Source organism: Lynx rufus, unplaced genomic scaffold (assembly GCF_022079265.1).
Source record: "Lynx rufus isolate CCGP_SWC_20201006 ecotype Redwood Valley unplaced genomic scaffold, mLynRuf1.p SCAF_3, whole genome shotgun sequence".
NCBI classification, from domain to species: Eukaryota; Metazoa; Chordata; class Mammalia; order Carnivora; family Felidae; genus Lynx; species Lynx rufus.
This window is the reverse complement of record NW_025814845.1, coordinates 194,982,330-194,999,098: the sequence shown is the minus strand read 5'-3', so window position 1 is coordinate 194,999,098 and position 16,769 is coordinate 194,982,330. Positions and strand designations below refer to the sequence as shown.

General features: G+C 39.5%; 1 protein-coding gene across 6 annotated transcripts in view; it reads left to right on the top strand.

Moving 5' to 3' along the window:
* WDR17 (WD repeat domain 17) overlaps window positions 1–16,280 on the top strand; it is an 87,505-nt gene extending 71,225 nt beyond the window's left edge. For 3 of the 6 annotated variants that reach the window (XM_047091768.1, XM_047091770.1, XM_047091767.1), the window contains 8 exons: window positions 2,311–2,331; window positions 4,692–4,803; window positions 7,837–7,978; window positions 8,256–8,358; window positions 9,404–9,505; window positions 13,424–13,522; window positions 13,842–14,025; window positions 16,161–16,280. In XM_047091768.1, the coding sequence (XP_046947724.1) occupies window positions 2,311–2,331; window positions 4,692–4,803; window positions 7,837–7,978; window positions 8,256–8,358; window positions 9,404–9,505; window positions 13,424–13,522; window positions 13,842–14,025; window positions 16,161–16,280 (883 nt within the window). Of the gene's footprint in view, window positions 1–2,310; window positions 2,332–4,667; window positions 4,804–7,836; window positions 7,979–8,255; window positions 8,359–9,403; window positions 9,506–13,423; window positions 13,523–13,841; window positions 14,026–16,160 lie in introns of all 6 variants that reach the window. The other 3 variants (XM_047091771.1, XM_047091769.1, XM_047091766.1) reach the window with 2 other exon arrangements.
* Window positions 16,281–16,769: the final 489 nt, after the last annotated feature.

The window sequence follows — 16,769 nt, the reverse complement described above, 5'->3', positions numbered from 1 at the left end:
TTATTTTTGAGAGAGAGAGAGCATGTGATCAGGGAAGGGCAGAGAGAGAGAGAAGGAGAGAGAATTCCAAGCAGGTTACAAGCTGTCAACACAGAGCCCAAAGTGGGGCTCAGACTCATGAACCATGAGATCATGACCTGAGCCGAAACCAAGAGTCAGACTCAACTGACTGAGCTACCCAAGCGCCTAGCATCTCCTTTTTGATTGAAAGAGAAAGATTGTGGGAGGAAACAGGGCTATGATAATGAAGTAATTGTGGGAACTGCCCTGGTTTGGAGTGAAATCTACCGTGGCCCATTCTGAAGCAGTCCCCTCGTAACTCGGTATTATTTCGAGTGCACAGAACATCGTGAATAAATGTGCACTGCTTAAGATAATCAGGACCACACATTTCCACATTTCAGATTCTGCATATCTACACTCATTCTTGTCAGACCTTGTGTCTTAGTTTAAGGTTTGCAAAATAAGGTCACTTTTCTAATGGAGCATAATAACATAGTTTAGCTGGAGACTTGGAACAGGCCATTTCCCCAGACATGGACAGTCCTCTAAGAAATAGACCCTGGAAAGTCCCTGGGGTGACCTGGAAGTCCAGGTCTAAGCAGTTCTCACCCCCGTCTGCAGAGCCCTGATCTTCGGGCAGATAGTCCTTCATTATGGAGCATCTTTAGCAAAGATACGAGGCTGACACTCAAGAGTTGTTTGTTGAATAAAGATGATTTCAGACATTTATCTTCTCCTTCCCTAAAGCACTTAAAACCTTAAGGAGTTTCTAAATAAACTTGTTAATCGGGCCTTTCACCTCTTCCCACCGCACGCCCAGTTCACGTGTGTGCGTGCACACACACACACACACACACACACACACACACACCACTCGTAAAATGGAGCTGTACAGACTCTACTGTCGAATCCCACAGACAGTAATAACATTAAGAATAACGACAGCTAACTAACCTTTCTGTACTGTGTGCCAAGCTCTGTGGTAAGCACTTTACATGTAATGATTCACTCACGATAGATATTGCTTTGCCTCTGGCCTCAATAAGTGGTGGAGCCAAGATTCAACGTTCTGTAAACTGGCTCCGAAGTTTATACTTAGCTACTGTCTTTGTCAGTTCAGGCTGCTGTGACAAAGTGTCACAGACTGGGTGGCTTACAAATGACAGAAATGTATTTCTCACAGTTCTGGAGGCTGAGAAGTCTAAGATCAAGGCGCTGGCAGATTTGGTGTCTGATGAGAGCCGGCTTCCTGGGTCCTAATCAGCCATCCTCTCCCTTTGTTCCTGTGCGGAAGGGTCGAGCTAGCTCTCTGTGGCCTCTTTTACAAGGCACCAGTACCGTTCAGGGCTCAGCCCTCAGGGCCTAATCACCTCCCAGCGGCCCCACTTCCAAATACCATTGCATTGGAGATTAAGTTTCAATATGTGAACGTGGGGAGCAACACAGGTCTCCGGTCTTTTCAGCTATCAAGCCATGTGGCCCCCTTCGTCTGTGGCTAGCTCAGAAAGACAGCAACACTTCCCGTTTTCCCTTTCTTTCTGGATCTGGGGGCTTCATAGGGAATCGGGAATCTCAGAGTTTTTATCATTTATTCCCGTGTCTTACAGCCACAAGAGGTCCTTCCCCCAACCCAAATGTGGCAGCACCCCACCATTGACCTTAGACTTATGACTCATGTGTGTGTAATGCCCCCCATCCTTAGTACCCAGGTCTATGTCTGTCAGGAACAGTAACGGTCAGTTGCATACTGTGACTTGCCTTAGACCTTATCCCAAAGCATGAGTTTCACGTAGATTATTTATTCACAAAGGTGACGGACTCCCTGCTAGAGGTCATCGTGTAATCTAAATAAAATGTGATTAAGTTGTTTTTTGTTTTTTGGGTTTTTTTGGTAAAGGTAAAAAGTAGCAGAACAAGTAGAAATTAAATTTAGGTGAGGTTTAAAAAATCTTTCAACTGACTACATGTCTTAGTTGCTTTTAATATAAGACAAACTTCTATTTCCTCGTAATGCCCCTAAGAAGTTTCCTTTATATATCCATAGATACATGCACCAGAAACTTGGATAAAGTTCAAATTTTGAAATATGTAATGCTCATCAGGTTTATTTCCAGGGGAAATCCGTAAGCCCTATGAATAAGGCTCCAAAAGTTTAAATAAAAACATAGTTGATAATTTGGAAGGAATGTTCACAATTTTGTAAGACAAGTGCCCTTCCCTGTTTTACATTTGCTGGTAAAAGTCTCCTTTTTCTTGGTTCTCACTGCATATACATGGTATTCATATTTAAAATAATTTTCTTTCTAGCTTTCCATCTGTTGGATACAGGTACTGTCTAGTTTTATAAAAACATTTAATAAAAATATTCATATTTTATTTCAGTTTTAGAATATTAACTCTATAGTAAATGATCATTATCTGTTCTTGCTTCATTGTTTTGCAGAATAACAATTCATTTATAGAATTTATAACATATAAAACCTAACTACAAAGTGACAACACTTCTTGTAGTGTAGGTACAAAATCTGTCACGGTTTTATATTAAAATTTGTGTCATAAATGAATTGTGACTTTCTACAATACAAAATAGTAGTCAATAACTCAGCTAAACAAGTGAAAATGCCTGTTCTGACAATGAAATTTGAGAGTTTAGATTATTCAGTAGGTCTGTATTGTTACATGTATATACATTTTCCCCATTGGTAAATGGAAGTTTCAGTAAATGGTAAGTTACACTAAAAGGAGAAGAAAATTAGCATTGCTGCAAACTTCAGTGTATCAGGATATAATTCTACAGCAAGAAGGTCAGACTTTTGTCTGTAGTTCATAGAAGTTTGAATAGAATTTACACATCTAGTTTATGTACTGTAAAAACAAATGTTAATTTCTGTATTCTCATGGACATTATCAAATACTGCTATTAAATGTCGGTATCAGGAAACATAAGCATTGAAACTTCTTTTTTTTTTAAATTTTTTTTTTTTCAACGTTTATTTATTTTTGGGACAGAGAGAGACAGAGCATGAACGGGGGAGGGGCAGAGAGAGAGGGAGACACAGAATCGGAAACAGGCTCCAGGCTCTGAGCCATCAGCCCAGAGCCCGACGCGGGGCTCGAACTCACGGACCGCGAGATCGTGACCTGGCTGAAGTCAGACGCTTAACCGACTGCGCCACCCAGGCGCCCCAAGCATTGAAACTTCTTAGAGCAGATGAATTACCCTAATTTGAGACTTGGAAAAACACTCAAAGACTTACCTGTTCAATGATGATACAGTATTTGATACACATAAATTGTCTCTCTTCCTGTTCCATGCTCACTGTATTCTTGATTACACACCTCTTAATGTTTTAAAAATAATTTATTCACATAAATGATCAATGTACATTTTACTGAAGGCTTCACAAAGAAGGTGAAGGAAGATTTTACTCTGAAGTCCAGCCTTTCAGAAACTCACATTTGAAATATTGCCTATTCTCAAGTTATGCTGAATGTGTTTTATATCAGTTTCTTGAAAAGTGGATAATAACATCTTGAATCATTAAAAATTAGTGTTTTCTCAGTTGTGCAACAGTATGCAACGAAAAACTCTTCACCTAATGATTTTTAAAGAGGATATCATACAGAACATTTTTGACGTAAAGCCGTTAAATATGACACATGACGCTTTAATATACCTTCTTTTTTATTTTTTATTTTTAAAATTATTTTTATTTTGGAGAGAGACCAGGAGCGAGAGTGGGCATGAGCTCGGGAGGAGCAGAGGGACAGAGAGAGAATCTTAAGCAGGCTCCACGCCAACCATGGCACCCCACCTTGGGGCTTGCCATGCAGCTCTATCCCATGACCCTGGAATCATGACTTGAGCCGAAATCAAGAGTCAGTCGCTCAACCAACTGAGCCACCCAAGCGTCCCTAAAATACCTTATTTTTAAGTGATTTATTCCTTTCACTGAATCTTTAAAAAAGTAAATCAGGAAACTGCATTTCTATCTTTGATTTCCAGGTAAAGTTTAAGAGATGCAAAACACCTGAAATTCGAAACTTAAAATATCTAAGTATTCTTTTGTTTTTTTTTTTTTTATGTTTATTCATTTTTGAGAGACAGAGACAGAGCACGAGTGGGGAAGGAGCAGAGAGAGAGGGAGACACAGAATCTGAAGCAGGCTCCAGGCTCTGAGCCTGACATGGGGCTCAACCTCACAAACCATGAGATTTATGACCTGAGCCAAAGTCGGATGCATCCAACTGAGCCACCAGGCGCCCCAGTCAGTATTCTACTGGTTTTAAAGACTGGCTTAATCCAGCTGTGGTTGCGGCCATAACAAAAGCTGATGAAAAGTAGCCTTCACAAAGCTTGCTTCATAATTCACTCCACAGAACATATCTAATACTGCTTAGTTTGCTTAGAGAATAATTCTGTAATAGCAAAATTAATTGCAAATATATACAGATTTAAGATTTTTACAAAATTATAGAAATTTCTTAATACATTTTTCCTTCATGCCCTTTGGTTTATCTGTCATCCACGTTTGGAGGTCTTTCATAATTAAGTAGAAAATCAGTATTTTTTATGTTAGTAGAAAACCAAAGGAAGTATCAGAGTTTTCTTCCTTTGAAATAGTTCTAAATGTTATTTTTAGATTTTTTCCTTGTTGAATCAGTTTCCCCCTTTGTTATGTGCATAGGAATTTGGCAGCTGATCTTCTCCTGATGACTCCTGACAATGAACTACAGTTAGTTAAACTCTGTGCTTTCTACCCAGGGTGTACCGAAGAGATAAATGATCTTCATGAGAAGGTATTCTAAGGGTATTACATATTCTAATTTGGAATGCAGTGCTAGGATTTAACTAATTTTAGGTTAAGGCAAATAAAGATTCAGGCAGAGAAACATATCCCTCGCGAACCCTTTTATAGATATAACAGAAGTGATAACAGTAAGTGACATTGGTTGAGCTTCTGTGTGCTTGAGACAGTTCTGAATTTTCACATATGTTTGTATTTTACTGAATTCACATGGAAACCCCGAAAAGCAAGGCTCACTGTTCCTATTTTACAGCGAAAGTGAGCTCGGGGAGCTTAAGCAACTGCCTCTAATTAGTTAAAGGCAGAGTGTAGACTTGAGCTTTAGCACGTCTGACTCCACATCCGTCCCACTCCGCCCCTCTGCACCTTAAGGTGCACTTTTGCCAACTTTTACAAATAGGCAGTTTAGGATCTTTAAAAGAGTTAATTATGATGAAATTCACATGCACTGTGTATATAAATTGCAGTACATTTCTGTATTTCAATGCTCTTCACCCATTAAAAAGATCATGAAGTTCTCTTTTTATTGACTTTGGTACAAGGCTATAAAACAGTTCTGTAAAAAAGCAGAATATGAAATACATGCCATATGATTTTCATTTTGAAAATAACTGCACATATTTATGTTAATTATTATATATTTAAGGAGATATATACCGTTCTTGTAAGAAAAATATAACTTATAGTAAAACATTTTTTTGTCTTTAATATGAAAATAGCAGTGTTTTGTTTCACTTAAATGACCCCACTTCATGACCCTTGATTTGTCTGCAGTGTTTAAAAATTACTTTTTAATGTTTATTTTTGAGACAATGCGAGAGAGTGCAAGCAGTGGAGGGGCAGACAGAGAGAGATACAGAATCTGAAACAGGCTCCAGGCTCTGAGCTGTCAGCACAGAGCCCGACTCGGGGCTTGAACTCACGAACTGTGAGATCATGACCTGAGCCGATGTCGGAAGCTTAACTGACTGAGCCACTCAGGCGCCCCATGCAGTGTTTAGTGGCCCTTTTCATCCAACAGTGGATACTTACTAAGTATTATGATAACACAGAGTGAGCATGTGTGTGCATGAGTGAGTGTATATGTGAGTGTTTGAGCAAGTGTGTATGTGTGTAACTGTGTGTGTGAGATGAGGGACAATACTTATGAGATGGTAATCATGCACCAGTGGGTTGTGAGATTATGGGTGGCCTGACTTCTTTACACACTTTGTGTTCTGTGAAATATTTTCTAAGTGAGTTGTGCTTCACTTTTACAAACATGACAAGTAAAAGCTATTCCTGTGTTGAAATGAAAATGCAGAGGGAAGGAAGTATGAACCTTACATTTGCTGCATGGTGGTTTAAATATACACCCTATGCCCTGTATGAGGTGATAGCAGCAAGCACTAATGTTGGGGCTTAGGAGAAATACTTGTCTGTGTTTACACGCTCGTAATGACACAGGCAAGATGGCATTCGCATCCCCTTTTTGTCACACAATCTAAAAGGATATAATTAGACTTTGTGCTCAGACTTCACTGATAACTGTTTACAAAGACTAGTCAGTTAGGTGTAAAGGTGTTACTAATACCTGTGGACAGTTTCACAAGTAATGCTACAAATTATATTTTTAAATACTATCTTAATCTATATAACTTAGAATTTTAAGATAGGATGGGAATTACAGCAATGATCATCTTACTCTTATTATATTTTATTTAAGAATAAAATTTCAATAGAAACCATTTTTTTTTATTCCCTTTACTCTTGGAGCATATGTCAAAGTGAAGAACTTTAGCCAGTTGTAATACCTAGTGCACATAGTTGCTCAGTAAATAACTGGCATTTAGTTAATGAAGTTGGGGAAACAATATGAAATTTTATATATACGAGAGCTCCTTTAATTTAGTTCATTGTAATTTTTTAAGAGAGATTGTGGAATCCAAAATGTTCAATTTACATAATTTTTATTTGATTTTTAAGTTTAATTTAAATTCCAGGTAGTTAGCATACAATGTAATATCAGTTTCAGGTGTGCAATATAGTGACTCAACACTTCGGTACTCATTACAGCAGGTGCACTCCTTAATCCCCATCATCTGTCCCCCATCTCCAAACCCCCTTTAAACAGAAAATACGAAACTATTGAATAAACCAACCTAGTAACTTAAGGGGACATAAAAGTGAGAGGGAAGAAAGTGATAATAAACCTCAGAGGTGAGGAGATGGGCAACCTTGCTGTGCGCGAACCGCGCCCTCTGGAGTCGTAACACAAAATACCTTTGTGGAAGCACCACATCAGTGGTTGCCAACCCCAGTGAGAAGAAGCCTTAACTATTTATAGGTGCTGGAAGGGGGACAATGCAGGAAACCCCCGCCTGCACCCTGGAAGCAGGAGAACGTACCTAAGGGAGGAGCAGACTGAGTTTCAACAGGAAAAAAAAAATCATTTGAAAAACTGGGGAGTAGTGCTTTTCATTTTCCAGTAATGAAATTTCCTGGGCTCAAAATCTGTATTTTGTGGCATTTCAGAATGTCAGAGCTAAAAACTTTGAGAGCTTGTAACGTGTTTTGCCTTTCTACTTCAAATTAAGTTGCTCTGTCTCAAAGGCCAAGCAAAATTAAACTCCACAGTGTGTGTGAGATGTCAGAGTGTATTTCTTATGTTTTCTGTATTTAATGTAGTTTCTGACAGTGGTCAGTATATTCTGAAGTGATAAATCTCAGCATGTGTTTTTCTAAGTTACATGTGTGGATACTAATTCCAATATCACAGGATAATTTACTTCTACCTTTTTCATTAAGTATTTGTGTGATGAAAAACTGCTGATGCACGTAGGTAATTAATACCTTATTTACTGTTATTAGATCCTAAAGATATTTTCATAAATGTGTGCTTTTAATAAAAATTATTTCACTGGCATCTATTTTGAGCAACTTTACTAGGAAGAGCATAGTAGGCATATTGGAGATATTTAGTACTTATACTGCTGCGTGTATCCCTCTAAGTTTTAGTGACGTCATTAAACCGATTACTTTTCAGTGCAAGCTACCCACAGTAGAAGAATGTATGCAGTTAGCAGAGGCTGCCCTTGCGGATGGTAATATATTTGAAACTGTGAAGTATTTCTTGTTAAGTCAAGAGCCTGAAAAAGCCCTTCCTATTGGTATTGACTTCATCAAAGGTAAGTTTTCCATTGGTGGTATCAACTCAAATCTACGCACTGATTTTAGCCTTTCATTAGTAATAACAAGCAGCCTTAAAGTCAGACACCAGCCATCCTAAATTTAAAAAAGGAAGAGATTGCTGATTGTGTGCTATGGGGACTTGAGAGAGGGTAGATGTGCAATACTTGTCCAGATGAGATGGCCAGGAGAGAATTAATTATGTAAGTTAAAAGTTGGATGAACATGATTAGTATGATTATTTAGATCATCTCTTATTTGGTTTTGTTTTGCCAGAATGCATCAGTAGCTCAGAATGGACATTGGATACCGTTTACCCCGTTCTTGACCTATTGAGTTATATCCGTACTGAAAAATTAGTCTTGCATACATGTACTAAGTAAGTGCTTTTACTCCAAAATACGTAAGGGAATCTATGTAATGCTTGAAAATGGTTATATTGTTTTTGGTGTTCATATCAAGAAATAAGATCATCTTGGATAGGGAAGTGCCCTTGGAGAAAAATTACATTTATATTTGCTATTCTTAAGAAAAAATACAGAGGTCAATTGGAAACGGAAAAAATAAATTCTCATGGTCCTATTTACTAATACCTACAGTGTGTACACAGACACATAGACACACACACATGGACACATGGACACACACATGGACACACACACGGACACACATGGACTCATGAACATACATGCACATGGACACACACAGAGACACACATGGACACAAAGACAAGACACACAGACACACATGGATACACACACACACACGCACACCTGGTTCAAACAGGGCTAATTCAGAGCGTTGGGGTGGTCTTAGATCCGAAGTCCTCAAGAAGCTGCTGGTCACGTCTATTAAACAGCCACTGTGCACAGAGCATACTACTGGGGGAAAAGTGAAGGTGCTAGGGAGTGACATCTAGTTACCAGCCCTGCATTCAGGTATGGAAGGACACTCGTCCACAGAACGAAAGTCCCCGGAGAGGGTGTATAGTTTGCAATGGAGGCTTTGGGCTATTACTGTTTTAATGGCAGTGCGGGAAAGACGTTGCCACAGCCTGGGAAACTTAGACGTTTCCCCAGCGGGAAATCGAGAGGGTGTGCCCTGTCCTTGCTTAGAGTCTATAATGTGCCAGGAATTCCTAAATCAGGCCTAATGAATTCCTTAGAAATTTGCATGAAGAAACGGCCAAGGGATAGAGGAAAACAAGGAGCCAAAAGTTAAAACATTACTTGTGCTGTAGCATAAATGTCTGAAAGGGACTCAACTCATGAATAAAACATCTTCAAGTTGAGAAAATTTTCTAAACATATTTTGCTATAAATGTCACCCATCAAAATACAGAGATATAAGTACGGTAACTATATATGTGAGTAATGTTCTATACCTCAAGTTAAAAGAATTTTAAAAACTATATTCTCTTTTAGAGCTCGAAATGAATTGCTCATCTTATGTGGTTATATTGGTGCATTATTGGCCATCAGAAGACAGTACCAAAGCATTGTTCCAGCACTTTATGAGTACACAAGGTAAAAATGATTTCTCTTCTGGTATGAAATGAGAGACATTCCTTTCCCTAAGGTTTTAGTCTCTGAGTGTGTCCAGAAGGCACCAGATATATACTGCATGTATCCGTTTATTCATCCAGTATGTACTTTATAATAAAGCAGCAATCAAACTATATGAATTAGAAGTAAATTAGGCTATAAATAATCAAAATCCTAATTGTAGCTTAAACGTGTGGGGTTTATTGGTCTTCTGTCGAGACATTTGGGGTCTCCACATTCCAGGGCCATTAGAGCTGCAGCCAGAGTCCATTGAGGACCTGAATTCTTCCCTTCTTTTGACACTGACCTCCCTGGTTTCCTTCCACTTGCTTGAACTACCTGGTGACAGGGTCATGTGTATTATGTCTGCAGTCTAAGTGGGAAGGAGAGAAAGGTGACAGGATGGGGACCCCAAAGGATGAGGCCATGTGACTCAGGAAGGAGAGGCCCCCTTAGGCTGGCATCCTACCAGCCGGGCCTATGGAAACCGAATTTTAAAAGAAGAGGAAGGTGCACCTGGATGGCTCAGTCAGTTAAGCAGACTCTTGATCTCAGCTCAGGTCATGATCTCACAGTTTGTGGGTTCGAGCCCTGTGTCAGGCTGTGACGCTGACAGTGTGGAGCCTGCTTGGGATTCTCTCTCTCCCTCTGTCTCTGTCTCTCCCCTGCTCGCTCTCTCTCTCTCTCTCTCTCTCTCTCTCAAAATAAATAAAAATAAGGGGCGCCTGGGTGGCTTAGTCAGTTAAGCAGCTGACTTCATCTCAGGTCATGATCTCTCAGTCTGTGAGTTCGAGTCTTGCATTAGGCTCTGTGCTGGTCGCTCAGAGCCTGGAGCCTGCTTCCGATTCTGTGTCTTCCTCTCTCCCTGCCCCTCCTGTTCTTGCTCTCTGCCTCTGTCTCTGTCTCTCAAAAATAATAAACATTAAAAAAAAATAAAATAAAATAAAATAAACTTAAAAAAATACATTTAAAAATTGAAAAAAAAACCAGAGCGAAAACTGGGTATTTTACCTTTCCGCTCTCTATAGTAGGAAAAAGCAGAGTAAAGAGGATTTGTGAATAGTGGGTAAGTCACTATTTTCTAGTTGGGTGTACCCTTCCTGCCAGACTCCTGTATCTTCTAACAGCTTGGTGAATGTTGGCCATTGTGCTTACAACTTGTTATAATCAGAAAGAAAGCCCCACAGTGCCTTCCCCACACAGCATTTCCAAGTTGACCAGTTTGTTAAGCGGTAGAGTAGCTAACGCCCAACAGTGCTGAGTGTGAGACTAAGCAGTTGTTCTGAGTGCCTTCACGCGGGCAGAGATTCTGAGAGAAACAAAGCTTTCTCTTCCCTCCTCTTCTGGTCGCAGAGAAGGTCCTGCTTACATGTAGGGCCCCCACCTAGAGCAGACCGGGCAGGGGGGCAGAGGGGACATTGCTAGGTCAAGGAAAAACTCAAGGAAAAACCTACTTTCACTCAAGGAAAAACCTACTTCTGTGCAGGCAGCAGGCCCAAATGTGAAAGCAGCTTTTAATAATTTGAAAATCTGGGAGCAATAGGGTGTATGTACCACATGGAATTAAAATCTATTTAATGAAATATATTCATTTAATAAATATGACTTGGCTAATGAAAGTAAAGAGAGAGAAAATGGTCCCTTGAAATAATATCAGAAATGAAAGGAGGATTTTGTAAGGCAGAAGAGACCTGGGAGAACGTGTCTGAGAGAAACAGTTGAGAAGGAGAAACTTAAGGCCCTAATTGGAAAGAACTTCCCTGATTATGGTGTCTCTGGTCCTGTGCTCACACTGCCGCCTTGCCCTCAGGCTGAATCCCCAGGCTTGTTCCTTCCTCTGCTTCCCAGCTCCCTCTCGGTCTTCTTCCTCCCCTCCCCTCCCCTCCGCTCCCCTCTCTGTACTCTGTCCTTCAGAAACCTGGCCCTTTCTGTAGCTCTACCTTGCCAGTTATTGTGACATCGCTCTGTGGCTCACTGAACCCTGGCTTCAACTCTGTGTGCTCAAAATGAACATCCTCTTCCTTCTCAAACTGCTGCTTCGCCTGTGTCTCTTCTTTTGAGTATGGCGTTCTATTTCTGTCTCCCAGAATTTAATGGTGAGGGTCATGGGTGTTTTCTCTGACCGTAGTAAGGCTCTGCAGTGACTCCCTCCCAGTGTAGCCCTGCATCTGGTCACCTGCCGTCTGGATCACTGTCCTCCTCCTGCTGCCTGCCTGACCCCACTGTGGCTTCTGCCTTCCTGAAGCTCTGCCCTTCCTCAGCACCCTCCGGGGCTCCCCAGCGTCCATCACAGAACTTCCAGATTCTTATTCTGACGTTAAAGGTCTACAGAAATAGGGTTCTGACCAAGCCGTCCACCTTAGCCTTCTCTGCGTTCTCCACTTTGGTCAAACGGAATTACTTGGGACCCCGTATGTATGGGAAGCTTTCCCGCTGGTAGTTTCTCAGTGTCTTGTTTTCTCCTCACGCTTTAACACTGCTTTGCACATAGTAGATCATCAAACACTACTGGCGGGAAAGTCTTGTCAAGTGCCAAATTGTAGACACGGAAGGCACAGTGTTGAGGGAATTCGTTTTGGAGCTAGCCACGTTGTCAATACAAATTTTACGTTCCGTAATTTTGGGGGGGCGCCTGGGTGACTTGGTTAAGCATCCGACTCTTGATTTTGGCTCAGGTCATGATTTCACCATCGTGAGACTGAGCATCACCGTGGGGCTCAACACTGGGTGTGAAGCCTGCTTGAGATTCTGTCTGTCCCTCTTCCTCTGCTCTCCCCTTCTTGCGCTCTCTCAAAAAATGATCTTAAGTTCAGTAATTTGGGGTTGAAGAAAATGATAACTTACTGATTTGAGATAGTATTACTATAGTGTTCGGCGTGTGTAGGTGGAGATGTGTGCCTTTTTCCTCACCAGATCTTATTAGGTCCCAGCAGAATGAGGACAATTAGAGGGAGTAACCGTAAAATGTACATTACAGAATGGCTTACCTGTACCCTTAACTTCATCTGTAAGGTCTTACGTTCTGTTTCTTTCTATCTGCCAAACAGCTTTTGCTTTTAAATGTCCCATAACTAGTTCCTTGAAAAGCACATGGAGTCTGTGACTTAGTATAGAAACTAGGACTAATAATTCTTTATCTAAAGCCTCCTCATTAATACCACATATACCTGTTTCCAGTTTTCCTTATGCGGATGTGATGGATCACTACTGTGGCTGTTTTCCTGCTTTTTCTCACCAGTCTCTGTCTCTCAAGAATTGAGCATTTCCATTCCTTTCTGCTGGTTGACATTCTGCTCTAGCCGTTCTCCCACTTGTTTTCTTACTCTTGGTACTCATTTGTGATTCGGACATGCACCACCTCCCACCCCCGCTGTGTGTGGCTGTTATTCAGCATTCTTGGCTGGACTATCCAGTCTCCATAGTTCGTTTGGTCCTTCATTTGTTTCCTTATTTATTAGTTTTACATTTTATTTTTTTAAGTTTTTTTAAAGTTCTATTTAAATTCCAGTTGGTTAACATACAATGTAATATGAGTTTCAGGTGTACAATATAGTGATTCAGCACTTCCATACATCACCCGGTGCTCATCACAGCAAGTACATCCTGAATCCGTCACCTGTTTCCCTCACCCCCCCACCCCCTCCCTCGCTAGTCCCTTTTTCATCCGCTCGCTCAGACTGTCATCCAACCAACAGTATTGAACGTCTTTAACTTTCCAGGGAACTTGAAGGCCAGATATACAAGTAAGCGCGTGCACACACACACACACACACATTCATGTATACACGTGTTTTTGAACAGTAGTTGTTAAATCCAAAATAGCAATTATTTAAAGTTCATTTGCTTTCTTTCATATCTTAGTCTTGGATGTCAGTTGTTAATTTCTGTTCCACGTTTCAGTCAGCTGTTAAAACGTCGGGTGGTATCAGTGCCTTTAAAAATTGAGCACCTCTCTGAGGAATTGGATGCGTGGAGAGCTTGCACACGGTCCACAAGCCGGTGAGTGAGGACAGTGTAAAAATTGGGATACGGAGGTGTTAATATTATACACAAATTTATTGAAAATGTGGATTGGCTCACTATTAATCTTTGCCGAAAAATGAATCTTGGTTTGGTCAGCGTATATTCCGTCATCATTTACAATCCTATTGTTTTCTGCCTTTTTAAAGTACTTCATTTTACTATAAATTAAGCCTAAAGTTAATTTGCCATCATCTCTAATGGGGACTAAATAATCATCAGGGACTGTTTCTAACTTAAACCTTAATAATTCTGTGGTTGTATGAAAATGAAAATGTAATATCTGTTGAAAATATAGATCACCAGAAGAATCTCCATATACACCCCCTTCTGATTCACAAAGAATGGTTTATGCAACTTTACTGAAGAGACTACAAGAAGAACCACTCAAAGGAATTGTTGGGCCAGATTATGTGACTGGATCAAATCTGCCCAGTCATTCAGATATTCACATCTCTTGTCTTACGGGATTAAAAATCCAGGTACAGCCTAATGTAAGGCATAAATTGTTCATTTCCATTATTTTCATTTGTTCAGTTACTCAAAACAACATGGTCTTAGAATAAGCATAATCTGAATAAAAGTCGGTACCTATAAATAAGACTGGTGGCCCCTGAGAAAACACTGCCCTTAATGCTGTATAGTTAGTATGAATGGTCGTTTGCTCCTTAAAATAAATTCAGAGAGATGCTCCTTGTATTATCATGAAAGCAATTCATGTAATAGGTATACTTAGAAACAAATGTTTACAAATACATATAGATCATACCCTTTGGGAAATTAAATAAGGGAGACAAAGCTACAATCAACATAGTTATAAATTATGGCTAAATAGATTAAAATTAACTTTATATTCTCCATTTGTGTTTTATAAACACAAAGACATTAAAAACTGGCAGGTGTGTGTTATCGATATACTGTATATGTTCTTAGAGTGACTTCCTAAATTTTTCAACAGTTACAAATTACTGGGATCTGTCACAAGGGATGACTAATTCCTGAGGAAGGTCCCTAACATACAGTCAAAAGTAATGATGGTGAATCATTCCAGAGCCTCCCAGTGTGACCCAGGGGTGCTGTTTTCTCCAGACAATGGAGAGGCCTTCATCATCTCAGAGTCAGGGCCAGGTGTAGGTGTCCATGTGAAGTCAACAAAGCTGAATCCATACCGAATGCGGATTGAAACTACAGTCTGGACTGAAAGACCACCTCCCAGAAGTGTTCACATTTTACTCAGTGGATTCTTAGATTTCTAATGGAATGTGACTAATTACATTTCTCATACTGATATGCCAGGTCAATGGGGACAGCTGCTTTTTTGGAATAACCATTTAAATTAAATAGCTTGCTGCTAATGTAAACCCTAACCATAGCTTGACTTGACACTATAAGTTTATGTAAGTAATATTTAACTAATATATTCTGAAAAAACAGGACACTGACATGCATAGTTTTTATCCACTTCCATTCAGAGGTCAAGAATCAAAGCAGTACATTCAGTAACTTATAATTAAGAGCAAAAAGATCATGCAATATTTAGAGTTTATCTTCAGCACTAGTCGCGGCCCTCCCTGTGCCATTTGTCCTGATACCTTCAAGATCTTTTTCTCCATCTGCAGTAGCCATGTGGCCCAACACATAGGCTGCCTAACCTCTCCGCACCCAAACCTGCATTAGGAAAAGACCTACTAATTATCTTACACACACTGAAGTGCAGATGACTAATGGAGATGGGGTGCTCCTCTCCCAGGATACTTCTGTTTCAACAGAAAAGTAATATTCTGGTTAGAACTATGAAATTTCAAGTGCCTGTAGGTAGGTACTTGAGAGGTACTTGAGAGTAGGTAGGTACTTGAGAGGAGGAAGCTCTCTATTTCATGTGATGGATTTTCCAGTGTCTCGAATAATTTAACAACAAGCTGTACCATTTGAAATTGTGATAAAAAATCTGATAACTTTAGAAGATAATTAAGGAGATAAGTTTTTATTCCAGTTTGTGTTTTTTTAAATCATGCTTTTCCTTCTGAGAGCTAGGAGAAACAGATTGAAAGATTTCTTTGCATTTGGTGCTTCAGAACTATCCTTGACATGCAAAGTAACTGACATAGCTAAATTATAAATATGCTAGTAAATCGTATGATTGACATGATTTTAAATTATGTAGACACATCTACAGCAACATGTTCTTTGTCTTCTAGAGAGCAGGTTCAGAGCTTCTGGTCTGAATAATTCGCCCAGCTGTATTGATGCAGGCCATCTGATTAAAATAAAGTATATTTAAGTCTATGCTAGGCATGTATGCCTTTATAAAATGTTTACTTTGTATTAATAGATTAGCACTACCTGTCGTTATTGGTAGCACTACTGTATTCAAAGAACTTAAGTTATAAAACTAAATTCTCTTGTGAAAGACATCAGGGCATATTAAGATATTTTAAAGTTTAGGGATATTTGTAGCAGTTCAAAAAAATCGGATTTTCTCATATTTTAAAAATTCCCATTAGCAGTGCCTAAATATTGCCAGTAGTTTTTTATCAGAGTGATTCTGTTTCTGGAAGTTGAAAAGCATGTTACACATTTATAATCTCATCGTCTGTCTCCTCAATTCTGTGTGCAGGGCCCTGTATTTTTCCTTGAAGACGGGAAATCTACTATCTCATTGAATGACGCTTTGATGTGGGCAAAGGTGAACCCATTCTCACCTTTAGGGACTGGAATACGACTCAACCCATTTTGACAGGTTTTTCTCCATGTTTAACTGTTTTTTAAAAAAGACCTTTTGTGGGTTAATATTACCTTAACTTTGGTTGTGCACAACCAAAGGTTGAGGGGAGAAGGGGAGGTGGGAATAACAGTTGACTTAATTCATCAACTTCAAAAAATAAAATAGTTATGTAATTTCAAGGAAAAATAGGTGTATTCCTTATAAAATAGAGTAGCCATATTTGGGAGAAAGATAATATTTAAGTTATAAAAGACCGAAAAATATAAAAGAGCATATTAAAGTTTCAGAAAGCATAAAAGGTACCAAAAGACTATATTTTTGAAACTTTGAAACATATAAAATAACACAACAGATAGAATAGTGCTTGACATGTAGTAAGTACTTAAGGAATATTGGAATATCAACATGTAACTGAGGTATGTAAGACTGATCTTCAAGTTAACAAACACCTATATTGTCCTCTGTAAAATATATAGTAAACCACTAGTTTTAGTTCATATT